We start from the raw sequence: 24,290 nt of genomic DNA, 5'->3' as shown, positions 1-24,290 counted from the left end.
AAATTTAAATCGATTGAACAGCATGCCGGTTGAGTCGGCTTTGAAGCCACAAACTATTATCGAATTTTAAAAAGCTTGCGCTCGGTGTTACCAACTGTCGCTTTAAAAAAGTAACTGAATCCAGTCTTAAAAATAGCTAAATTGGTTTCTTAAGCACAAACTGGAAATAAACTAGTTTGCTAGTGCTAGTAATTGAGATGCCATCGGATGTTACCAGCTGACGACCTATAAAAATAGCCAAATGTAGCTTAAAAATAGTGCATTTGTAACAATAGTTGCGCAGCGAAAGCTTCGAGTATCGATAATTTTTAGTAAATTGCACTAGTCGAAATATCGATACTTTTAGCAATGCTCCGACTGGCGGATTGAGACAATAGGACAAAGTGTAAAATGCCGTTTATAAATGCATTTAAAATTATTAAGTTACGATGTTTATTGCTTATTTTTGTGATAAATAGCATTAGTATAGTCAACTGCATAGAGCCTATATCGATCGGCATTGCTGCCGGCGTGGGCGCCATAGGTTTTGGCTATTTCAAAAGTCAAACCTATTGTCGGCTCTATGAGTGTTGCGACGACCGTAGCATTCCGGGTAACATGACAAGTAAGTTAGCTTATCACCTGTGTTGAACACCTGTAAACCATTCACGTTACAGAGCTATACGAGTCACTGTCCCAAACACTCTTTGGGCAGCATATGGTGCAGCAACACGTTATGCCCGCGCTTGTTGCGCATCTCAAATCGGATAGTCCATCCCGCAAGCCGCTCGTCATGAGCTTTCACGGAACGCCGGGCACCGGCAAGAGCTTTGTTGCTGATCAAATAGCGCAAGCGCTTTACGTGGAAGGGGCCAAAAGTAAATTTGTGCACAAGTATTTGGGTCGCGCCGATTTTGCGCATCCCGGCCGTATCAATGAGTATAAGGAGCGCATTAATCGCGAGGTGCGTGAATTTATACAGGATTGTCCACGCTCCCTGTTCATATTCGATGAGGTGGACAAGATGCCAATTGGTGTCTTTGATACGCTCACCTCGCTGGTGGACTATGCGGCCAATGTGAAGGGCACCGACTATACCAAAGCCATATTTATATTTCTATCCAATACGGCAGGTGTGCGCATCTCGGATCATTTGGCCGAGCTTATGAAAAAGGGTACACAGCGTGAAGATACACGACTCTCAGACTTTGAGGAGATGTTGAAAATGTCTGCCTACAATATGGAGGGCGGTCTTAAAAAGACCAACATGATTGAGGCACACGTCATCGATCATTATATACCATTTTTGGCGCTTGAAAAGGCACATATTGTCCAGTGTGTGGAGGCCGAGTTCCAGCGCTGGCACATGCGTCCAAAACAACAAGATATCAATACTGTTGTTAATAGTGCTGTTAACTATGATCCCAAGTATAGCATGTTTGCCACATCTGGTTGCAAGACGATCGAGAAAAAAGTCGCAATGGTCGTCAATGAGCTGAGAGTACCTTAATCTGCCGCAGTCATCAGTGATAAGCTGTAATTTGGCCTTATATACTTTTAATTTGTTTAATTGTGTATATATATATATATAGATGAACATTTCTATTTTACATTAAAACTGAATGAATCTTAGTTTTTACCAGGGATTCAGCCATTTGAGTCGTGAATCTTTTCGCAGCAGTTCCGTATCCAGGCGCTTAGGCAGCTGGTCAAAGGCATCCCGTGCAGCATCGCGCACCTCTACAGGTCCAATGTCCTTGGTCACCAGGCACTCGCCATTCTCCTTGAGTATCGTGTGCTTAATATCCTGTGCCGTTGGCTCGCCATATGGAAATGTTATTGGTGTCACTTTAATCAGATGCTTTATTTTCCATAGGCGGGCATTGTTTTCGGGTATGTTCTTCACCACGGTAAAATCGCTTTGCTTGCCATCCAGGCCCAGATCTTTGAGTATGCGCTTCTCCCAGAACGGATTACCTTTAACGGGCTTTATGCGCTGCACGCGAAACAGCTTGGCCGGCTCCACTGGCGGATCCTGATGGTCGGGCGTTCTGCAAGCTTTGTCTTTTACTTTTGGAAAATCGTAATATGCCGGGCTTGCACTCACCTGGGATAGTAAATAATACTCTCATATTTCTTGCCATCTTTGTACAGGAACTTCTTATTGTGTTTGCCATAGCTGCGCACCAGTGTCAGGTTTAGCTGCAGCGGCGTCAATAGCCTAAGGGAGTTCATTTTATTTCACAAATATTAACAATAAAATAAATGAGACAACGAAATTAGCAGCTGGGTTGGTTATGAAAGCCTTCCAGGGCTGCAACATCGTTTTGCCATTCACACAAATGCAATCGATTATGCGCTCTATCGATAGTCAAATTACTGGTAAAGGTATTGTACAAGACACAACATCAACGGTTATTACAACTTTAAACTTTGAACAAAATCGTTCCATGAGCAAGACTCTTTAGTTAAATTGAAATTGATTCTACGCACGACTTTGGTATTTCTTTGCAACACGTCCACTTCTAGAAAGCTGTTCTGTTTCTTCATTCACGCAACTGCAGTCGATAGTGCAGACTATCGATAATAAAATTACTTATTATTGTAGTATTGTAAAAGGCGCAAACTGGATTCGTTGCCACAACCAACAGTTATTTAAAAAGTTCAACTACTATCAAAATTGTTCCATAAGCTTGAGCCTCTAATTGAATAGAAATTATTACTTTATATGAAATTAATCCTTTCGTTTGGTATTTTTTTTTATTCGTAGTTGCGTTTCGTTATGACTCACTTGTAGATGCATTAATAGAATTTTCGTTGATGCTAAAAATGTACACATACTCATATGTAGATTGTTTGGCATCCTTCTCTTAGGGGCGGTAGCTACCTATACTATTAGCATAATCGACGCCATTTTGTTATCCTGATTGGCCCTTGGCTCTGTCGGCATGCTGTGCTGCCATTGGCTGCTCTCGTGCACACGGCTCGGGGGTTGCTAAAATCTTTGAATCGCCGCGCTATAAATGATGCTGCAACATCCTTGCATTAACTCAGTTCGGCGGCAAAGCTTTCTGCGTGCAGGACTTCATAATTCGAAATCTCAAGTAAATCGTGTGATTGCGATTCTTGTAAGTAAACTAACCCAAATAAGGAATTTGTGATACATTTGTTTTTTGTTTTTTTTCTATTTTTTTTCAAAATGTGCGTGTATATTATCTCTGGAGAATTGCAATAATTATGTCAAAATTTCCAACCCACTTTTATAACGCACAGCCCTTTGATTTTGTGCAATTTGTGCGAGTTTTGAGTGAAGCAAAGCCCATTAAACCGCAAAATCAGATAAGGGTTCGAATTTGTCAACTCCCGCGGGCCAAAATAAATACCAAACGTGACGATTGTTCAGCTATTTGTGTAGGTGTGAAAATATGTTGCGAATAAAACCCAAACAAGAACAATAGCAACAAATGCGTTAAGCACAATAAAAACTAAATGAAAATCCAAACGGGACACGTGACCCTCGGGCGGAAGGGAGGGAGGGTGAGGGGGGGAGGGGGGTTTAGGCAAACAAAAAGGGTTCGCAAGGGGTGCTCACCCCTTTTGTGGACAACCATAAATACATAATTTACTAGATTTGCGTTGCCTTGTGGGCGTGGCAGGTGCACAACTTCGGACTTGAGACTTAGCACTAGACTGTCAGGATAAATAGGATAAATAAAAGAATATATAGATATATATAATAATTCATAATTTTGTCACAAAGATATATAACTAATGGTTCAGTATAAACAGCCCACGTTATGCCCAGCAGTGGAAACTAGGCTCGTCCTAATCCTAAAGCTACCTTGATGAAACGTAGAAACAGGATATAGTTAGATCCGTATTTCTGGGTAAATCGGAGCACTATATCTGTGCAAACCTGGCTCTTACGAATCTTGAAGATATCTTGACAAGGTAAAGAAACCTGAAAACCGGGCGGATCGGCGCACTATATCTGTTCCAACTAGTCTCTTCCTAATCTTAAAGCTATGTTGATGAAACGTAGCAACAGGATATCGCATTGGTCTATTTTTCTGGCTGAATCGGAGCAGTATATCTCTGCCAACTTTGTTTCTTACAAATCTTAAAGCTATCTTGACGAGGCAAAGAACCCAATATCATCTTAAGGCTATCTTGAAGCATTTTTCGAAGCTTTCTATACCCTGAACCCATTAGAAATGGGTATATATTCTTGATCAACATCAACAGCCGAGTCGATCTAGCCATGTCCTTTTGTCCGTCCGTCCGTCTGTCCGTATGTATGAACGCCGAGATCTCAGAATCTATAAGAGCTAGAGACTTGAAGTTTTAGCTATAGGTCCTCCTAGTGCCCACACAGATGGAGGTTGTTTCCGATATTCGATAATTTGCTATAAAATAATGTAATTTTCCAGCTATTTGATTTAGTCCTCCCATCCAGCCATATTAAAACAAGTAACCTGAGCCCTCTTATTCCGACAGGCGATAGGTATAAAATCAAAGATACTTGATATATATATACTATTCTAGAAGCTACGTGTCAAGTTTGGTAACTCTAGCTCATATTATTTACCAAAATTACTCAAAAAAGAGGATTTCGATATCGATTTTTATCGATTACTTGGAAACGGGGCAACTTATCGAATATCGGAAACAAACTCGAGCTGCGCGGGGACTAGGAGAACCTACAGCTAAAATTTCAAGTCTCTAGCTCTTATAGGCTCTGAGATCCTTGAGTTAATACAGACGGACGGACGGACATAACTAGATCGAGTCGGCTGTTGATGCTGATCAAGAATATATATACATACTTTATGGGGTCGGTACATTAAGAAAAGATTGAGAATACGTAAATTTTTGGATATCTTTCCCGAAATTGAAAAAATATAAAGGATGGATGGATGGAAAGGGGAAAAGAATGATAGAAAGAAAGATAATCCAGAAACAAAACCTTTTGGGATGAACTTTTGTGGAAGCGAACCACTTGAAACTGCTTGAGACTTGCTAACCAGAGTGAATCTTTGTCTAATCCTGAACAGTGGCCAGCTTAGGCGGAGCAGGAGCAGCTCAATATGGTCTACGACATGACACATCTGGCACCGGGGCCGCCGCAAAGCATCTCACTGAGCCGCTACTATATGGATCAGGATGACGAACTGGCGGCGGCGGCGGCCGCCAACAATGCGCTATCGAACGGACATGGACACGGGCATGGCCATGCCGCTGGCGAGGATTATGCGGCGAGCACCACGCTGGACATGGATCAGCGGTATCAGGCGCGTATCGCCTGCGAGACGGCCGCACAGCCGGCGCCGCCGCCGCCGCCGACGCCGGCGCCACGTCGTCGCACCACGCCCATCGCCCACCTGGATCCCTCCGAGCTGGTCGGGCTGTCGCGCGAGGAGCGCCGCCGTCGGCGACGCGCCACGCTCAAATATCGTACGGCGCACGCGACACGTGAGAGGATCCGGGTCGAGGCGTTCAATGTGTCCTTTGCGGAGCTGCGCAAGCTGCTGCCCACGCTGCCGCCGGACAAGAAGCTGTCGAAGATCGAGATCCTCAAGCTGGCCATCTGCTATATAGCGTATCTGAATCATGTCCTGGAGACACCCTGAGACGCCGCCAACGCCTCCAGCTGCAGCCAGTTGCCAGGCGCCATGTTTCTCAACACTTCCTAAACGAAAACAAAAATAACTCTCAACTATATATATATATATATATATATATGTATATTCTAGTCTGTCGCAAAGTCTTTTAGATCTTAGGTAATATGTACATTATTTTTTTTTGAATAGCATCTAATTCGTGATATTTGTTTATATCCAAGTCCAAGAATAAATCGATTATTTATATAAATATTAATGCATATTTATATAATTATGTATATATTGTACAGCATATCTCTGAGTTATTTCTGTATACGAAGCAGCTGAATACCCTGTAATCAAAATGTCCTCAGTTGAAAAAAGCCTCAATCTGCCAGATTATTCGATCTATAGCTAGAATATTTGGTATATATAGATTTATCGAAAATTTTCAATATTCCCATCGAAGTCATACCCTGTAATCAAATTGTGTTTGTGAGCAAAAGTGTTTCCCTCTGTTAGAATAGACTAAATCTCCCAGATTATTCGATCTATAGCTAGAAAACCTGGTATAAAGTGTCTCACTTATCTTCTATAAATATATATTTATATAATTATATATATATCTAAACTTTCCAATATGACTATCTATGTTAGCTGAAAATCTCTATAATTTGGAATAAATTACGGCATGGAGCCAAATAAAGAAGAAGACACATATTCAGCGCTATATAAGAGAAAAAACAAAGAAATATTTAAATAAAAAAACTAAAAGCATATCTAATTGTTATATATAATGGCTTTCATATATGATTTACAGCCTTAGCTCTTGCTACAGGGTATCCCCAGTTCGGCCATTCACAATTTTCTCCAATTTCTCGTGATTTATAATTTCTAGAATCAAATTTGGCCGGTTTCACTTTTGAATTGACGTCTAATGCTTACTTTTTATTACTTGTGTTGCTTTTACAGGGTATTTTCTAGTCAATCATCTTGGCACATTTGGCAGTTTTATTTGTTATTTTGCGGCCTGAATGTCTCAGCTGGCGTTGCCAAGTTTTTCATTTGCTTTGCTGTCTGCAAACAAGCAGCCAGCTGCGGCTCAAAGCCGTGCCCCATCCGCCCCTAAACGCCCCCAATTCCCCCCCGCATCCCGCCACTCACACTCTCCCTGCGTAAGCTTATTGTGTGTGTCTCTCTCTCTCTCTCTCTCTCTCTCTCTCTCGCTCTCTCTCCTTTGGCTGCTGTGCGCACTGCAAGCCACGCCCCCAAGTAACGCCAAAATTATTTTGAATCAATGTGGGTGTTGCCCGTGACGTGTGTCTATGTGTGTGTGTGTGTGTGCGCTTGCTGTCTGCCTGTGTATGTGTGTGCTTGTCTGTCTGCCTGTCTGTGTGTGTGTGTGCGTGTCTGCCTGCCTGTGTCTGTGTATGCGTGTCTGTGCCTGTCTGTCCGTGTCTCTGTGTGTGTGCGTGTGTGTGTGTGTGTGAGGTGCTTCGAAATAGTTCTCAATACACATGAATTTTATTTTCCGTTGAAATAGTTTTAAATCGATCCATTGAAGAATTTATTTTTTGTTATCCATTGTCAAAATTCGAAATTCTTAGTAAAAATGTCGTTCAATTTCAGCGCCATGCAGGTGAGCCTTCCACAAATTGCAATTGCAATCAAAACGGATGCTGCGTCGTGTGCAACGCTCCGCCCTGTGCGTTGCCACCTGTGCACTTTTGCTGCTGTCTGGCAGCGCTGCGGCGACCCAATTGAAGGCGCCATCGCGCCTGTTGTCCGCGCCTCCGCCCCCGCCCCCGCGTCCGTGTTGGCTGTTGTTTGAGCGGGCGGTAACAGAAAATCGCTTGGTACGATTCAAAAGTATTCCAAGTTGTTGTCAAATAGCTAAGCCATCTAAGTGCACGCCTAGTCAATACCCTGTAAAGCAGCTGTCACTTGTCAAAGATGCCTTTTTGTCGTAGAAATTCCTTAGAATCGAACGGGCATTAGCAGCAAATCGCTTCGTAAGAGCCAAATGTATCCCAAGTAGAGCTATCTATGTGAACGACTAGTCAATACCCTGTAAAACAGCTGTCACTTGTCAAAGATGCCATTATATATATATAATATATAGTTATTTGTGTGCACAACTGGTATATACCCTGTAACGCAGTTGTCACATGTTGCTGGAGCTTACTGCTTATACAAAGGGATTGATCGAAAACTTACTTAGTATAGTTAAAACATATCAAAATGAAGCTAAAAAGGTAGAATAGCTTATCTGCACGACTAGTCTATACCCTGTACTAGTTTGCACACTTGTTTTAGAGGGCTATTTAACTAATCAGTAATGAAATGTTTTGCTTAATGTTTGTTAATAGTTGAAACTTTTGGATATACAACAGATACAAAATTATAAACCAATATAGCCCACTTTTTGGGAGTTTGGTAAACGTTCACAAGGCCAACAATTGTAATATAAACATGGCAACCGGCCTAGCGTGGCCCCAATCTGGGCTATGTTTAGACCGAAGAACCGTTAAAATACCAATAGGGCCCCAACTTGTCTCTTGTCTGAGTACCAGGCTCTACAAATAAAGGGCACTGCAAGACAGGCGACAAAAATAACCGCATACCGCATCAAATAAAGGTCAACAATTGAAAGAGGCCCATTGATAACTGGCCCGATTAAGGTATTATATAACCTAAGAGTAAATAAGGAAGCCAAAAATGTAATACCCTTGCAGTTATGCAGGAGATTTCAATATTTGGCAACCTTGGGAAAAACTTTGTAATAGAAGAACTTATTTAACTGCAATAGCAAAGATAATTTAATTAACTTCAATTTTAGTTATATATCTTCTATGAGACTTTTAAAATACCTTTAGTTAAATGCGTTCAATTGGCATTTAACAAATTTCCAATTGCATTAGTTAACAGCTTTCAGTTTTCGACGCCTTCGTCGCCTGTCAACTGCGCTGTGCCTGTGCTCGTGTGCGTGTGTGTGTGTGTGTGTGTGTGTGTGTGTGTTAGACATACGCAGCTTTTGCATATTCTCCCATTTCCCCCATTTGCCGTTCTTGTCACCTATGCTTCCGTTACAAATTCAATTCCCCCGCCCACTTGCGCGCGCTCACCAAACAGCTCAAGTTTGCCAAATAGCGACAGTCGAGTTTTATTTACTTGGTAACGGTAGGTAACGAATACCGTTATTACGGCCCAACCGATTGCCATGCAACAACATTTGCATAAAGTTATTTTGCGATTACATATCCTTAGCGCTTACCAATAAACAAGACGCGAAACTTGTCCAACGGAATTTCACGTTTCGCGCACAGTCCAAGCGGGCACTGCAAGCGGTCAAGCCAGTGTTGTGCATGTATATTTTTTTTTTGTGTGGTTGAGGAACACTGCCCTTTGCCCTGGTTGCATTTAATGGCATTTCAATTGCAATTACATGTGGACAGCTGTTTTCGACCGAGAGAGCTGTTCTCTTGGCAAAATTGATTGGAAAAACGGAAAAGTGGAAATGGCAAAGTGAAAACTCGGTTGAGCAGTGCGTGAAATTAGCTTAAGTGTGTTGCCCATCTCTCAACTACAACAGCCACGCCTCGTAAGTGCTTTGGGGCAGGGGCACGGACAGGGGCAGTGTGAAGGGGGAAGGGGGGGTAGCTGGTGCACCAGTCGCTGCACGTGCAGCTCAGTAGCTTTTTGACTGTCTAATCCTGGCATGTGATAAATTGCACCCCAGAGGGTTGACATAAAAATCATCGCCAGTTCTAAGGGTTTGTCGGGCTTAACGGGGAGGGGGGTGGCTGGTTCGGAAATTGTCCTGTTATCTGTCTGGGCAGCCCTTTTGTCGTGCCAAACAGTTGGACGCCTCTGCGGCCTTTTGTTGCTAATTGAGTTTAAAATCAATTTGTATTTTACGCTTGGTCAAGTAGCCCCCGGAATCGATGAGCCGCAACGCATTTCCAACGCAGCCCACCCTTCCTGTTGTGTAATTGCCGTGCAAATTTAATTACAATAGCAACGCCTCACAACAACAGCCCACTCCCTGGTTCCTCCCCCTCCGTTTCCCCTGGTCCGGCATCTGCATAGAGCAGCGAAACAGTTTCCAAGTCGATTGCGACGTGCTGCGCCCGGTTCGCACGCACTCAATCAAGCCCGAGCACTGGTATTCCTCCCAGTCTCTCTCTCTCTCTCTCCATCAAGTGTTGACAACTCTGCCACGTGCTGTGGCCTGGTCTAAGGGGCGTTTTGGGCGTGGCACGCCCGTATTATATTACCAGCCGCAATTTGCATTCGTTCTCTCGCCTTAATTTGAAATGACGTGGCGCGTGGGAAACTCTTGAGAGGCAACTTTCTTTGGCATCCGGACCGGACCGGACCGGACCGGACCGGCTGCTGCACTTGCTCGCTGCCGGACGGCGTCTGCAGCAACAGCTGTTCACCAAAAGCTGCACTGATAAATGATTCCACATGACTTTGATCCATTGGCTTGAAGGCGAGCCAAGGACTTAACGTCTGCCAGCAATTGCCAGTTCCAGTTCCGGTTTTTTTTCTTCCAGATACCCTAGGGCCTGGCTTAAATGGGGTGGATCGACAGGCGAGTGTAGCATACGTTCTGCAGATATAAAGAAATCAATTTGTGCAAGTATATAACATACTTGGCCAAGCACTTCTTATTCTTATTGCATCAATAATAATACTCTTCATAAAATATGATTCTTCCAGTTTCAGTATATTCCAGCGAGTAAAATACACAACTGTACCAAGTTTTCTTAGATCCGAAATAGGCAATCGTAGTGTTGTGTAGCGCCCAAACGGAGACCAATCCAATTTTCTCAATAGACTATGATTCCCTCATGTTTCTACTTTACTTGGTTTATGAAAAGTTAATAATAATTGAGTACACCAAAAACCAAAATTATGTTTGGCGCCCGAGCAGGGACATAAGATCAATATTTTTCTTTTGGCGCCCGAGCAGGGACAATTTTTAAAAATATGCTAAAAATCAAAGTGAAATCAGTTTTTACTTAACTTTCAACTCTTTTGACAATAGTGTGCTTTAATTAATATACCATAAGAGTAAAATATATATCTAAGGTATATTGCAGTCGTGTATTTCTCGCATATCAACTGTGATTATATTTGTTGTTTCTGTTTGGCGTCTGTTTAAAAAGGCAAACACAAACAAGGCATTAAGTGGCATTAGGCAAAATGCCTTTTTTACACATGTTGCAACACGGAGATTACGATTACGCCGTGTAATCGTCGCATTGGGGGTTGGCTCGCGGGGTTGGTTCGTTCTCCTGCGTTTTTTGAATGGGCTTGGCTTTTTATCAATTGGTTTGCTTAGCGCCCATAAATAACAGCTTTAGTTGGGCAATTGAAACAGGTGGCTGACTGGCCCACCTACAGCTCTCTCTCCCTCTCCCTCTCCCTCTCTCCCTCACTATATATCTGTCTCTGTCTCCGACTCTGCAGTACGAGCGCGGCTTTCGGGCGAAGAGCGTCAGCAATTGGGAATATCCACGCTTCTTTGCGCCACGTCCGCGCAGCCTGAAGGGCAACTCGAAGCCCGTTGCCGAGAAGAACGGACATCTGCTGCCCACAGCAGTCCGGTAAGTCTAAGCCCAGCTGTGGAGCAGCTGCAATTGAATAATAATAATCTTGTCGCAGTGAGGGCAACTTTTTGGGCCAATATCGGGGCACATATCACCTGCCGTTGCGCATCACGCGCAGCTTTGCCAGCTTGTACAATCGCTGCCTGAGCGGCAGGCACAAGTATTGGCAATATCCGCGCGATCTGTGCTGCTGCCAGCGCGAGCGACCGCATCCGTGTGACTTACGGGAGACTTTGGGCACCAAGGACGATCCAGTCTGGCAGCGTCCCAACTGCCAGACCAAGTGTGACGGCCTCAAGCAGATGCTGGCCATCAACGAGCTGCATCTTAAGTGCAAGCGTATCAGGTGCCAGCCGCTGGTGAGTAATTCCAATCAATCAATCAATCACCAACAATCGTTTAGCACCTGCACCTGCACCTGCATCACTTAACCCAATCACCTGCATCCATCCACCCGCAGCCGAAAGAGAAGCTGATACCACGCGTCGGTGACGCCTCGTCGCGGTATCGAAAGAAGCTGCGCAAGCGTCCGGTCACCGCCTTCGAGTACAATCGTCGGGGCACTGTCACACAGGAGGAGCCGACCTCCGATAAAACGAAAGCGAAGCAGATCGCAAAGGATGCGGCCAAGGCCCCGACCGTTACTTCAAGCCAAACCAAGTCGACGGCCAAGTCAACCACCAAAGCGCCAACCAAATCAAAGCCAAAATCCAAGTAATCCCCTTTAATTGATTGATTTACGGTTTCGGACAAAAGACCTTTCAATAAATCCATTACACCCAAAACCTGGCTGTATAGTTATGTTATTCCCATCGTCTATCAATTCTTAAACGGATCTTCCATTGTATATTGCCCAGTTTTCTGCTTCCCAACACTGTCTGTTAGTCAATCAAGCACTTGGGAAGTCATTCAGTCAGCTAGTCAGTCAATCAGCCAGCCAACTAACCCCACAGCCAACCACCTTGTAAGTCAGTCAGTCAACCAATCAGCCTGCAAGCCAGCCAGATAGACAGTCAATCGTTCAACCCGTTAGCCAATCAGTCGTTCAGTCGACCAATCAGTCAATCAGTCAGACAGACAGTAAGTCAATCGCTCAGTCAAACAATAAGTCAGCCTACAAGTCGTTCAGTCAGTCAATCAATCTACCTCCCATTCAGCCAATCAATCAGGCTGCAAACCAATCAGACGGACAGTCAATCAGCTAATTAATCAGTCAATAAGTCAGGCAGACTGTAAGTCGACAGCTCAGCCAAACAATAAGTCAATCACTCAGACCAACTCATTCAGTTAGTCAGTCAGTCAGTCAGCCTGCAAACCAGTCAGACGGACAGTCAATCAGCCTGCAAACCAATCAGACGGACAGTCAATCATTCAGCTAATTAATCGGTCAATCAGCCAGACAGACAGTAAGTCAATCACTCAGCCTCAGTCATTCAGTTAGTCAATAGTTCATTCAGGCTGTCAATCAATCAATCAATTCGTTTTATTAGCCAACCAATCAATCTATCAGTCGATTAGTCAGATAACGTGTCAGTCTGTCAATCAGCCGGTCAGTCGATCAATCAAATAAGTGAATCAGTCAATCAATCAGACCGTCAATCAGTTTTATATATATTATCAGTCGATTAGTCAGATAACGTGTCAGTCTGTCAATCAGCCGGTCAGTCGATCAATCAAATAAGTGAATCAGTCAATCAATCAGACCGTCAATCAGTTCTATATATATATTCAAGCACTGCACAGAGCACTTAGCACACTAAATGCCAACTATATTTCCACATGCATACCCAATCACCATCATCAATCATCAATCATCGATCATACAGCATCTTCAATCACAACAAAGAAAACCACAGTTGCTTGAGCCCTAATCTGGATCTCGCACCATGTCGCAAACAGCGATCGCCCGTAGCGGGAATTACAAGCTGCCGGATCTGAGCTATACGCCGGGCGATTTCACGGAGCCGGAATATCGATTGCCAACGCACCAGCAGCTGCTGGACGAGAAGAAGCGAACGCCGCAGCATGAACTGCAACGGCAGCTGCCACTGAGCCGGCTGTATTTGGCGGATCCGGAGGAGACGCAGCCGCTGGACAAATATCGGGCGACGCCGGCGGGTCGACAATTTCCGGCGCTGGCCGCCGCACAGGCCAAGTACACGGGCCAGCTGAACAGCAGCAATAGCCACAGCGCATCCGAGTTTGATTTTGTGCCCGGCAAGGATCTGATCTCGCTGCCGATTGTCCGGGCGCCGGTGGAAGCGGAGACAGCCGGAAAAATGCCGCTGCACTCGATCACAGCGAAGCCAAACGAGCGCTGCCCCTCGCCGGTGGTGCCGGCCTATGCCAATTTCGAGCTGGCCAAGCGCATGCACCAGGACAATCTGGATCACCAGCCGCTGCCCGATTGCGTTGCGGATCTGGCGTATCGCCGGGCACAGATTGGCGGCGCCCATGGCGGACTCGCTCTGGACATTGATCCGATTGCGACGGGCGTGGGCGTTAAGACGCACAATGCCGGGCCGACGCACTGCACCAAGATGAAGGTGTTCCGGCCGAAGACGGGCGGCGTCCTGCCCAAGGCATTGGCCGGTGACAATTATCGGGGGATTGGCTCGGCGCCCGCCAAAAAGATGGGCGCCATGGATCTGGCCATTGGCTGGGACTTTAAGCCCATCGATCCGGCGGATGAGCCGCGTCTGGCCAGGCACATAGACGGCACCAATGACTCGGCCGGCCCGGCTGTGTTCACGTGCGTGAAAACGCCGCGCGACAATGCGCCCGGCGGCAACGGCGCGGAGCTGGGCCGCTCGGCGGGCGTCTTTACCAGCACCTTGGGTGAGCCGGATTTCTTCGACAAGGATCTGCTGCGCCGCAAATCCGACTTTGCGGGACGCGCCATCGAGCGCGAGGACAACTGCGCCTGCGACTATTCGCCGCCAGCCCGAGCGCGCAGCGTTTCGCGCGATTCCAGCGCCTCGCATTGCCGGCGTGGAGGAGGAGAAGGAGGAGGATGTGGAGGAGGAGGAGGAGGAGGATGCCTGCCCGCCAATCGGCTGGCCAAGCAGTATCAGTCGACGCCCCTGCTGGGCGACAAGGCGTATCAGGCGCTGCGCGACAAGTATCTCGGCCCGGACACCGACGAATCGCCGTCCGGCTGTCATCCGGGCCCGTCTACCGGCTGCAAGCGGGATCAGCTGCTGCGCCGGCCGGCGCGACGCCTCTGCCACAAGGTGGCGCCGGCGCCCAACTGCTGCCCCTCCTCCGATCACGGTCACGGTCACGGTCATGGTCATGGTCATGGTCACGGTCATTGTCTGACCAGCAAGGCGGCCTTTCGTGCCGGCATGCCCCGGCTGAATGCCAGCGGCGATTTTGTGGGCATCTCAACTGGTTGCGGCGGCGGCGGCGTCGCTGGTCGCGTTCTGGTCGTGCCACGCCCCCGCCAGCCATATGCTAAGAAGAACTATGATATCGATACGCTGGTGCCGCCATTTCGCAGCCAAGGCGGCGGCGCCGGCCAGGGCGGCTATCCGGAGCACTGGCGCCTGGCCAGCGTCTATCAGCACGCCTACAAGCCGATCGAACAGCGCCGGCGTCCGCTCCTGCAGACCGTCTACAAGTAGAGCTCAGGGCTTCCCATCACACGAATTCCCATCCGGCTCCTCTTCAGGAGCTTGGGGATTTCTCTTTAAGCGTCTCCCAGTTTGTCACTCCTTTTTTTTTTTTGCGGGAATCTTCAAATTCCATTTACCAAAGCCTTAAAGTAGAAATTAACAATAAAAAATGGCGTCCATTAGTTAGGTTATGTTGAGATATCTCATCAGAAAGACTTCAATTCTCAAGCCCTTTGTATATTAGACTTACAATTTGAGCTTTTCCAGAAAGATTTAAGAATCTTAGGGCCTAGTTATAAAGAGGTAAAGAGTCTATTATATTCTAATACCATATACCAAGGCCCAATTGTAGAAAGAAACAGCAGCAAAATGGCGTCCATTAGTTAGGTTATGTTGAGGTATCTTGACTTGACTTACAATTTGAGCTTTTCTAGAAAGACTTAAGAATCTTAGGGCCTACCTAGGTATAATAAGGCTCTTAGGACTCTTCTTGATTATATTCTAATACCAAGGCCCAATTGTAGATAGAAACAGCAGCAAAATGGCGTCCATTAGTTAGGTTATGTTGAGGTATCTTGACTTGACTTACAATTTGAGCTTTTCTAGAAAGACTTAAGAATCTTAGGGCCTAGGTATAATAAGGCTCTTAGGACTCTTCTTGATTATATTCTAATACCAAGGCCCAATTGTAGAAAGAAACGAAAAGAAACAAAAACAAAATGGCTTGCTTAAGTTAGGTTATGTTGAGCTATCTTGTTATAAGGACTTTGATTCATAAAATAATCTTCTAAACTCGCAGACAAGGACCAAGACCTTAAGCTAAAAAGAAACCTATTTGTAGCCTTGCAGAGGATACTAGATTTTATAAGAAAAATATGTAAAGCATAGAAGACTTCTACGACTTTTTAGAGTAATTATATAGACCTGAACAACACCTGAGTCGATAAAGTCCGTCCGTCCGTTTCATAGTCCCTCAGCTTTGAAGGAATCTTAATGGAAGCTTTCGTTGGTTCCCAAACGAACCAGTATATAATTGAAACTAAAGTTAAATGCTTGTATCAGAAAGTTGTATGTTTTTCGAGATATCTTAACCAAAGCTCCATAGGCAGAATAAGTTTTTTTAGAACTAAAGCTTTTCTGTTTTCTCAGATATATTGATCAAAGTTTCACTATAGTTCTTAAATATGTTCTCAATCTTGCCGATGGGAACGATCAATAAATGACTTCTATATCACATGGAACTATAGGAAAGATCTATCAAAAAGTTTAAGATATCTTGACCAAATCCAGAAATAACAAGTTTTACTATACTCATAACAAACCCATATCAGATCGGACTAATATATATATATAAAAGTACTTCTATGCCGCATATTTACAAGAATATTTTCGGTGTGCCGAATAGAGCCGTCTTTTGCAGTACATAACCTCACTTTAAATATAGAAATACATTAAAATTACAATTTTTTTTTTTAACCAAAAACTATCAGAACGATTTATGTTAAGCATATGGAAAATAATTAGCCCGCATTTAAGTAAAAAATCGTTTTAAATTGTGCATATATAACATTATTGTAAAAAAAAAAACAAATGTATAAAAGTGCAATATACATAAAAAACTTACATAAATAAATGTGCAAAACGAAACTAAAATTTCGATTTTTATAAAAGTTGCGTTAACTGACAAAAACAAACGAGTATCAACATTGGTGAGAGCTCATAAACAAGAATCAAGTCAGATAACTGGCAAAATAATTGTTTGCCTTACAGAAGATCTTTTCGAAAACTTTTCCGAATTGAATTTTGGTTAAATTAACATATACAAAAAATGAATGTTGAGCAAATGTAAATGCCGGATAATAAATAAAATCTATTTCTAAGCCGGGCTCACACTTTTCCAAACAAATATCTGTTACATTTCAAATCTTACATAAGTCAAATAAACAGATTTGATATTTGATCAAAATGTGTTTAAATAGTGCTTAATATATATAAAGTATATAGTCATTCTGCTTTTAAATCAAGAATATGTAATGTTATTCACAATTCCAACAAAAAAAAAATGTGCACATTTGAAAAAATTTGGTTTGTATCTCTAGATAATATCTGCCAACATGTGGAAAGTTTTTTGTATAAATATTTCTTTCATAGGGGTATTCAAAAAGCAGCTAAATTCAATGCTGAAAACAGCCAAAAACCGCTACAGAACTATCAGCTGTAGCTGCCAGCTAAAGCTAAATGTTTAAAAAAAAAATCCTCAAGCTTAAAATAGATCAAAAAATAGAAGAAAAGGAAAAAAAATAAGCAGCCAAACTTCGGTTCGGTTGCATTGTAGACAATCTTTGGGTGCTAAAGAACTTGTTGGGTTTTGTTGCCTCTCACTTGGCCGTCGCATAGGCATCGTGGCTCTTGTGGAACACATGACGCAGCACGTCGCGCGTGGATCGGCGAATGCTGTTGCGCAGCGTGTGCTTCTTCTCGTTGGTCAGCTGCTCGATGCGCATATATTCGGTTTGCGGTATGCTGGAGCGCAGCTTCATTGTCCGCTCGCTGCTATCGACAATTGAGATGTCCGCTTGGTTGTACTCCTCGACGGGCTGCGGCTTGTGCGGCCGTCGGCGCAGGCTGTGCCGTATGCTGCTCATGATATTGTTGTGCGGCTGCGTTGCTGGCTTCTCCGCTGAGATGGCGGACTCGATCGGCTGGTCCTGCTGCTGCTGATGCTGCATGGGATGCATTAGCTTGCGTATGGATTTGCGTATCATGTTTCTGACGCCATGGCCCGCGCTGCTGGCTCGCAGCTCCGCCGATTTGGCGGATTTGCTGGATGCTATCGAATGCAGCGACTCCTTGCTGCCGGCAACTGTTGCAGCCGGGCGATAGGCGCGCACGAAACGTGCGGGCGCTTTGAAGTCCAGCTCAACATCATTCTCCTCCTCCGGTTCGGATTCGGAAGCATATGCCACATCGCCGCTGTCAAGCTCCTGCTCGACAGTTGCGTAATTGGGCTCCTGCTCGAAAATTGCCGGCTGAGATGGCAGCTCCTGCTCGACAGCTGCCGGCTGGCATGGCAGCTCCTGCTCGACAATTGTTAGCTGAGGCGGCAGCTCCAGCTGCACTGACTCCGCTGGCGCCTCCATGATCTCCGTCAGCGTGTGTCTGCGCGTGCACACAACGCGTTGTTCCAGCTCAAGCGACTGTTTCTGCTCCAGCACCACCTCCAACTCCGTCTGCGTTGTCTCCAGCACAACGCCATTTTTGCGCAGCTTGGCCTCGTTAATGCTGTTCTCCAGCTCCAGCTGATAACGATCCAGTTCCTTGCCAATATCCATGCTGCTGCTCTCCTCGCTGATGGCGCCCAGCGACTGTTTAGCCGGCGGTTGCACGGGCGAGAAGACCAGCTTTTCGGCCAGCAGCTTGCTGGGCGTCAGCTGCGACAGCGACATGCCATGGAAGTCAATGCGGCAGCCCAGCGTGGGCGTAAATGGTAGCCCGATTTTCAGGCTGGTCGGCAGCGGCTCATCGGCCAGAGCGGGATTGGCAACGCCCGTCGGATTGCTAGCTGCAGTCGAGATATCGCTGCGACGATGTATCTCGAAGGGATTCAGCGAGGCGGGTGCATCGCTGCCGCGCAAATTGAGCGCCTCGTTGACAAAGCATTTGGTGGGCGTGGCAACGCTACGTACCACCTGCAACAGGAAGTTGACAGTTATGTGGCATATATAGACAGGAATTGAATCAATCTTACCTCGTAGGGATTGAACTGCCGCTCGGGTAGTTCGAGATTGAGACCCGGATTCTCAAAGCAGGCGTGCTCGCGCTTCTTTTTCTTGGATGGCTGACGCACAACCTCAAAGGGATTGACTGGTAGCTGCTGCTGCTGCTGTCGTTGTTGTTCCTTCTGCTGCTGAACGACCGATAAATCCGCAATAGATTTGATTTCCAGTCCAGGCTGACTAATAAACGGATTTAGGTTCTCATTCTCTTTGAGCAGACGACGACGCCCGACAAGTTTCTTTGGCGTCGAGCTAAATGCAGCATTAGTGAAGCATGACGACGCACTAGCTGCAACAGCAGCTGCCACTTCGCTCTTTAAGGGTGGCGGCAACGGGGCGCAGCCAGTTTCTCGTTTGCGTTTGCGCGGCGTCTCGTTGAATGCCAAAGCAGAGATGCTCTTGGTTTCCAGCATTTTTTGCAGCTTCAAATGCAATTCAATTAACTTATAAGCACACCTTAAAGTACGTTAATATAATCAAACTTTTTTTTCCCACTTGCGTAAAAGAAATAGCTCACAAACAATAAATGTATACAAAAGCCAATTGTACGTCTTAAGCGATGCGCACCATTTTGAACTCATAAATTGAGTGTTGCAAAATGCTAGAAACTAACCGATAGCCCCTGCGATAGCTAAATGCGCAATTTCATTGTGAATATCAAGTGATAAGGAAGCAGAACACTCTTCTTTGCTACATTTTTAAATTTTTCTAAAAACGAACAATAATAAAATTACTTCTTCGATAACCATAACATTTAGGGTTTTTATAACTTAAACACTCATTTGGTTATTAATAAATGTTTATATATGTAAGCAAATGAGCATGAAGATATCGATTTGTTAACTATCGTTATTTTTTGGTGCTAAAAACATGTGTATAACGTTTCCTACAATTGTTTCTAACTGATCAAACGGTTTTTTCTATTTGTATTCAATTAAATTTAGTTAAGATTTCTATTAAAAACATTCATGAAAATATACATCGATATAAAGCAAGACATATCGATAGACGGCTGGCGATTATTTCAACGTAACACGTGTGCGGCGACCAAAACGGTAAAAGGCGAAAAGTAGCAGCAATTTTTGCAGCTGCTGTTGGTGTGTGTGTGTTCGGTGTGTTCCTGTTCCGTTGTAAAGCAGCAGCCCGTCGTCTAGCAGCAGCCCCCGAGAAGCCCGGACCAGCGTTAAAACAGCTCAACAAATGCAAATTGGTTTCGATTCTTGTGCGTGACACGTTTAGTTTTTTTATATCATCCAAAATTTAAAGGTGAGATGTTGTGCTATATTAAACAGCCGTGGAAAATTCAATAATGCGCACACACATTCATATATATATATATATATATATATATATATGCACATAAATGTCTATGAGCATGTGTGAGTGCGCGTGTGTGTTGTAACAGTCGGGCAAGTGTGTTGTCTAACGCGTTTATGTGTTGCAATTTCACCCCTTTCCCCGTATCGAACTGCACTCCTGCTCCCACCTACTGCAGTCTATCAGCTGCAGCGGAATTCCTTTGTGCGATTTGTATAGAGCGGACGCGCGGCGTCTCCCATCAACCAAGAGTGATTCATAAAAAAATGCGCTAATGTAGGTGAAAAGTAGCTCAGCAACAAGAGAAAAAGGCATCAGTCGGCGACGCGGCGCAAATTGTTAAAACGTATTCAAAAAAAAAAAGAGGCGAAAAGTAACGCGTTGCTCACCGATTTGGCGTTTTATTGAAACAGTTGCTTCTAACACGCATGTGGCGCCATCTGCTGCCGAGACAGTGTCTGCTTTCGCAGTAAATTTCCGCTGCCCGCTTCACATGTTCTTTTCAATATTATTGAAACTGGATATAGAACACAGTGTTGCACATGCGAATATTTGCGCTTGTATAGGTGATCACTGATCAGCAGTGTCGGCGGCAGTTTTAATACTGCTTCCTCTTCTCAATGCGGCTTTCGCTGCAACTCGTGTTTCCCCGTGAAGAGCCGAAGTGTGCTTTCTAAAAGCACGAAGTTATCAAGCGTGTCGAAATTCCAATTTCGTAAAGATCTTTCTAATCAACAAATAGTTTATCTTGTCTATATGTATTTAAAAACTATGCTAACTTACTGACTGATTGCTTATTAAGGGGGGGAGGGGTTTTTCAAAAACGACCGAAAAGCACGGAATTTGGGTGAAAAGCTGCAGTTTGTAACGTATTTATTTTTCTTCCGATTGTGTCGAGAATTAATTAATGCTCTCATCAGCTTTAAACTGTTTTTTTTTTTTTTTTTCTATCAAATACCTGTATTTGAATATAATGAGATTGAAATCTCAATTGTCGTCGGATTAGCATGAAACCAAATTTAAAGCTCTACATAGAAAATGTACTTCAGTGGATGTTTCAGTCCCATGTCAAAAAATGGATAAGTTTTGATGCCTGCTCAGCTTCAAACTTATTTGAAAAGCGCCCCAATCCACTCTTACGTGCGAAAAATGGGTGAAAGCGAAAATTAGTGTTAACTAAATTGGGCGCAGGCAAAGCTCCCGTATATTGACTCAGAGTCTCAAGTTTTAATGTTAATTTTACGTATATTATCTAGTATTTTCTGCTAAAAATGTTATTTTAACTGTTTTTTTTCTTTCATTTCTTGTCATTTACAGCACTCACACACACACACACACACTCACATATATATATATATATATATATACAGGCGCTGGCGTGCACATACAGGAACTATATAGATATCATATTTACATTTTAGGCAAAAACAAAAAGCATACATATTTCGATTTGGATACCCAAAAGTATTGTTGTATAACATAACCAACAGAGAATAGAAGCAAGAGGAAGAGAAGAGTAGAAGAAAAAGAAAAAAGGAAAAGGGGAGCAAAAATGCCATCGGACGCTAAGAAACGGGATGCGCAACGCAAAAAGGATGCGCGAAACAAGAAGATCCAACAGATACCATCCACAAAGAAATCAAACGGCACAGCCAACGGACTCGACCGTGAAATGACCGAGGAGGAGAAACTGTGCGCCAAACTGGAGGAGGAGGCGCGCATCAGTGCGGAGGCACGCTCCTGCACCGGTTCGCTGGCGGTGCATCCGCGATCGCGTGATGTAAAAATTGCCAACTTTTCGATAACGTTCTTTGGCTCCGAGCTGCTGCAGGACACAATGCTTGAGCTGAATTGCGGTCGGCGTTATGGTTTGATCGGTCTGAACGGCTGCGGTAAATCATCGCTGCTGGCGGTGCTCGGCGGCCGGGAGGTGCCCATACCGCCGCACATTGATATATTCCATTTGACGCGCGAGATACCGGCGAGCACGAAGAGTGCGCTGCAGTGCGTCATGGAGGTGGATGAGGAGCGCATCAAGCTGGAGAAACTTGCCGAGGAGCTGGCCATGAGCGATGAGGATGACGCCCAGGAGCAGCTCATTGATATCTATGAGCGACTCGATGACATGTCCGCCGATCAGGCCGAGGCCAAAGCGGCGCGAATTCTTCACGGTCTCGGCTTCGACAAGGCCATGCAACAGAAGCAGGCCAAGGACTTTTCAGGTGCAGATTACCTCATTCGCTCGTTTCCGTTTGCTAATTCGTGTTGCTTCTCTTTTGTTAGGTGGTTGGCGCATGCGAATCGCTTTGGCGCGCGCTCTGTTTGTGAAGCCGCATCTGCTGCTGTTGGACGAGCCGACCAACCATTTGGATCTGGATGCCTGCGTGTGGCTGGAGGAGGAGCTGAAGACATATAAGCGCATTCTGGTGCTCATCTCGCACTCGCAGGACTTCCTCAATGGCGTCTGCACAAACATCATCCATTTGACGGGCAAGCGACTAAAGTACTATACGGGCAACTATGAGGCTTTTGTGCGCACACGCATGGAGCTGCTGGAGAATCAAATGAAACAATACAATTGGGAGCAGGATCAGATAGCCCATATGAAGAACTATATTGCACGCTTTGGCCACGGCTCCGCCAAGCTGGCCAGGCAGGCGCAGTCCAAGGAGAAGACTCTCGCCAAAATGGTCGCCCAAGGTCTTACCGAGAAGGTAACCGATGACAAGATCCTCAATTTCTATTTCCCCTCGTGCGGCAAGGTGCCACCGCCCGTGATTATGGTGCAGGTGAGTTGTTGCAACCTCAAATGCTCCGAAGGCACATCGAAATAATGCTTGAACTCTCCTCCTTTGCCTGATATATAGAACGTCAACTTCCGATATAACGACGAGACGCCTTGGATCTACAAGAACCTAGAGTTTGGCATTGATCTGGATACACGTCTGGCTCTGGTCGGGCCGAACGGAGCTGGCAAATCGACCTTATTGAAGTTGCTCTATGGCGATCTGGTGCCCACCTCGGGCATGATACGCAAAAATTCGCATTTGCGTATTGCACGCTACCATCAGCATCTGCACGAGCTGCTCGATCTGGATGCCAGTCCGCTTGAGTATATGATGCGCGCCTTTCCCGATGTCAAGGAGAAGGAGGAGATGCGTAAGATAATTGGACGTTATGGTTTAACTGGACGACAGCAGGTTTGCCCCATACGTCAGCTATCGGATGGTCAACGTTGTCGCGTTGTATTCGCCTGGCTGGCCTGGCAGGTGCCGCATCTTCTCTTGCTCGACGAGCCGACCAATCACTTGGACATGGAGACCATTGACGCACTGGCGGATGCCATTAACGATTTTGATGGTGGCATGGTGTTAGTTAGTCACGATTTCCGTCTAATCAATCAGGTTAGTTAAACAGCGCTCAATCAAAGACTCGACTCTTTTTTTCGGCTCGAGCTACAGTTACAGCTCGAACATGATCGAACTTCGTTTGAATGAATGCCCTCGAGTTTCGCCCACACTGTTCGAACTCGAGTCATAGATCAAATTTTAAACTGTTGATTCCTTCTTCTGCAGGTGGCCGAGGAAATTTGGGTGTGCGAAAAGGAGACGGTGACCAAATGGAAGGGCGGCATTTTGGACTACAAGGATCACTTGAAGAATAAAATTACCTCCGAGAATGAGAAGAAGGCCAAGGCGGCGAATAAGTAGATTGCACACAAACACACTCGCACACACACACACACACACACACACTCACACACTCACACACACACACACACACTCAATACAGGCATAGGTTGATCCTCTTTCTAACTCTTTCGCTCGCTCGTTCTGCGCCTCGCTCTTTCTTCCATACGCACGCGTGTGTGCGATGTGCGAAATTAGTTTTGAGTTTACACTACGCTATAGTCAAGTCATGTAAACTGTTCAACACCAATAAACTACACACACACACACACACAGATAAACACAAACACACAACAAAAACAACACACAAATTTATAGGTGAATTTTTTTCCGTTTTCTGTGTCGATTTAAATTAAATAAAATGTGAGTCAAAAAACAACCAACAAAACAACAACAACAACAACAACTACAAAACTGCTTGTGATCTTGAGCTAAAGCCACGCTTTCAATATATTGTTCACAAATACACACACACACACACAGACAGTAAGACAACCTTGTTGTGCACAACAAGCTGTGCAAAATGTTGCAAACGTGGCTTTGGCTATATAATTTTTTTTTTTTTTAATATATTTTATTATTATTTTTAAAATAAATAATATAATTTTTATTTTCAAAATAAAACTCTTTGCTAGGTTTCAAATTGTTTTACGCTCGATAACTATACAAAAATACAAGAAACATCTAGTAAATA

General features: G+C 44.8%; 7 protein-coding genes across 9 annotated transcripts; 5 read left to right on the top strand and 2 right to left on the bottom strand.

The window, feature by feature from the left end:
* Positions 1 to 348: 348 nt before the first annotated feature.
* Positions 349 to 1,611, top strand: Torsin (torsin). Its single transcript, XM_064700232.1, has 2 exons — positions 349 to 604; positions 657 to 1,611. Exons 1-2 carry the CDS (start codon positions 391 to 393, stop codon positions 1,487 to 1,489), a joined length of 1,047 nt encoding a protein of 348 aa, XP_064556302.1. The 5' UTR covers positions 349 to 390; the 3' UTR covers positions 1,490 to 1,611.
* Positions 1,520 to 2,293, bottom strand: mRpL30 (mitochondrial ribosomal protein L30). The gene is made up of 2 exons (XM_064700233.1): positions 2,087 to 2,293; positions 1,520 to 2,030 (listed from the first exon to the last, which is right to left on the bottom strand). Exons 1-2 carry the CDS (start codon positions 2,212 to 2,214, stop codon positions 1,616 to 1,618), a joined length of 543 nt encoding a protein of 180 aa, XP_064556303.1. The 5' UTR covers positions 2,215 to 2,293; the 3' UTR covers positions 1,520 to 1,615.
* A 2,726-nt stretch (positions 2,294 to 5,019) lies between these two features.
* Positions 5,020 to 5,674, top strand: HLH4C (Helix loop helix protein 4C). The gene has a single exon (XM_064700231.1). It carries the CDS (start codon positions 5,067 to 5,069, stop codon positions 5,607 to 5,609), a length of 543 nt encoding a protein of 180 aa, XP_064556301.1. The 5' UTR covers positions 5,020 to 5,066; the 3' UTR covers positions 5,610 to 5,674.
* A 1,385-nt stretch (positions 5,675 to 7,059) lies between these two features.
* LOC135440863 (protein Flattop homolog) lies at positions 7,060 to 13,150 on the top strand. 2 transcript variants are annotated; one of them, XM_064700241.1, is made up of 4 exons: positions 7,060 to 7,218; positions 11,058 to 11,194; positions 11,253 to 11,556; positions 13,097 to 13,150. In XM_064700241.1, exons 1-4 carry the CDS (start codon positions 7,192 to 7,194, stop codon positions 13,133 to 13,135), a joined length of 507 nt encoding a protein of 168 aa, XP_064556311.1. In that variant the 5' UTR covers positions 7,060 to 7,191; the 3' UTR covers positions 13,136 to 13,150. The 2 variants fall into 2 exon arrangements, with proteins under 2 accessions (XP_064556311.1, XP_064556310.1); XM_064700240.1 differs by lacking the exon at positions 13,097 to 13,150 and adding an exon at positions 11,658 to 12,003 and having other exon boundaries at positions 7,061 to 7,218.
* Positions 13,151 to 13,348: 198 nt separating this feature from the next.
* LOC135440862 (uncharacterized) lies at positions 13,349 to 14,904 on the top strand. The gene has a single exon (XM_064700239.1). The coding sequence runs from the start codon at positions 13,477 to 13,479 to the stop codon at positions 14,821 to 14,823; it is 1,347 nt and encodes a 448-aa protein (XP_064556309.1). The 5' UTR covers positions 13,349 to 13,476; the 3' UTR covers positions 14,824 to 14,904.
* A 1,975-nt stretch (positions 14,905 to 16,879) lies between these two features.
* Positions 16,880 to 19,198, bottom strand: pon (partner of numb). Of its 2 annotated transcripts, XM_064700112.1 has the most exons (3): positions 19,108 to 19,198; positions 18,563 to 19,046; positions 16,880 to 18,503 (listed from the first exon to the last, which is right to left on the bottom strand). In XM_064700112.1, the coding sequence occupies exons 2-3, from the start codon at positions 19,001 to 19,003 to the stop codon at positions 17,193 to 17,195; spliced, it is 1,752 nt and encodes a 583-aa protein (XP_064556182.1). In that variant the 5' UTR covers positions 19,004 to 19,046; positions 19,108 to 19,198; the 3' UTR covers positions 16,880 to 17,192. The 2 variants fall into 2 exon arrangements, with proteins under 2 accessions (XP_064556182.1, XP_064556181.1); XM_064700111.1 differs by having other exon boundaries at positions 18,563 to 19,164.
* Positions 19,199 to 19,621: 423 nt separating this feature from the next.
* On the top strand, positions 19,622 to 23,634 carry LOC135440774 (ATP-binding cassette sub-family F member 2). Its single transcript, XM_064700110.1, has 5 exons — positions 19,622 to 19,856; positions 21,225 to 22,129; positions 22,191 to 22,696; positions 22,775 to 23,311; positions 23,483 to 23,634. The coding sequence occupies exons 2-5, from the start codon at positions 21,460 to 21,462 to the stop codon at positions 23,615 to 23,617; spliced, it is 1,848 nt and encodes a 615-aa protein (XP_064556180.1). The 5' UTR covers positions 19,622 to 19,856; positions 21,225 to 21,459; the 3' UTR covers positions 23,618 to 23,634.
* Positions 23,635 to 24,290: the final 656 nt, after the last annotated feature.

Source organism: Drosophila montana, unplaced genomic scaffold, assembly GCF_035044405.1.
Source record: "Drosophila montana isolate Dmon_TW-CO22-7 unplaced genomic scaffold, ASM3504440v1 contig_1687_1, whole genome shotgun sequence".
Lineage (NCBI taxonomy): Eukaryota > Metazoa > Arthropoda > Insecta > Diptera > Drosophilidae > Drosophila > Drosophila montana.
The sequence above is the reverse complement of the archived record's forward strand: the minus strand, read 5'-3'. Positions and strand labels throughout refer to the sequence as shown.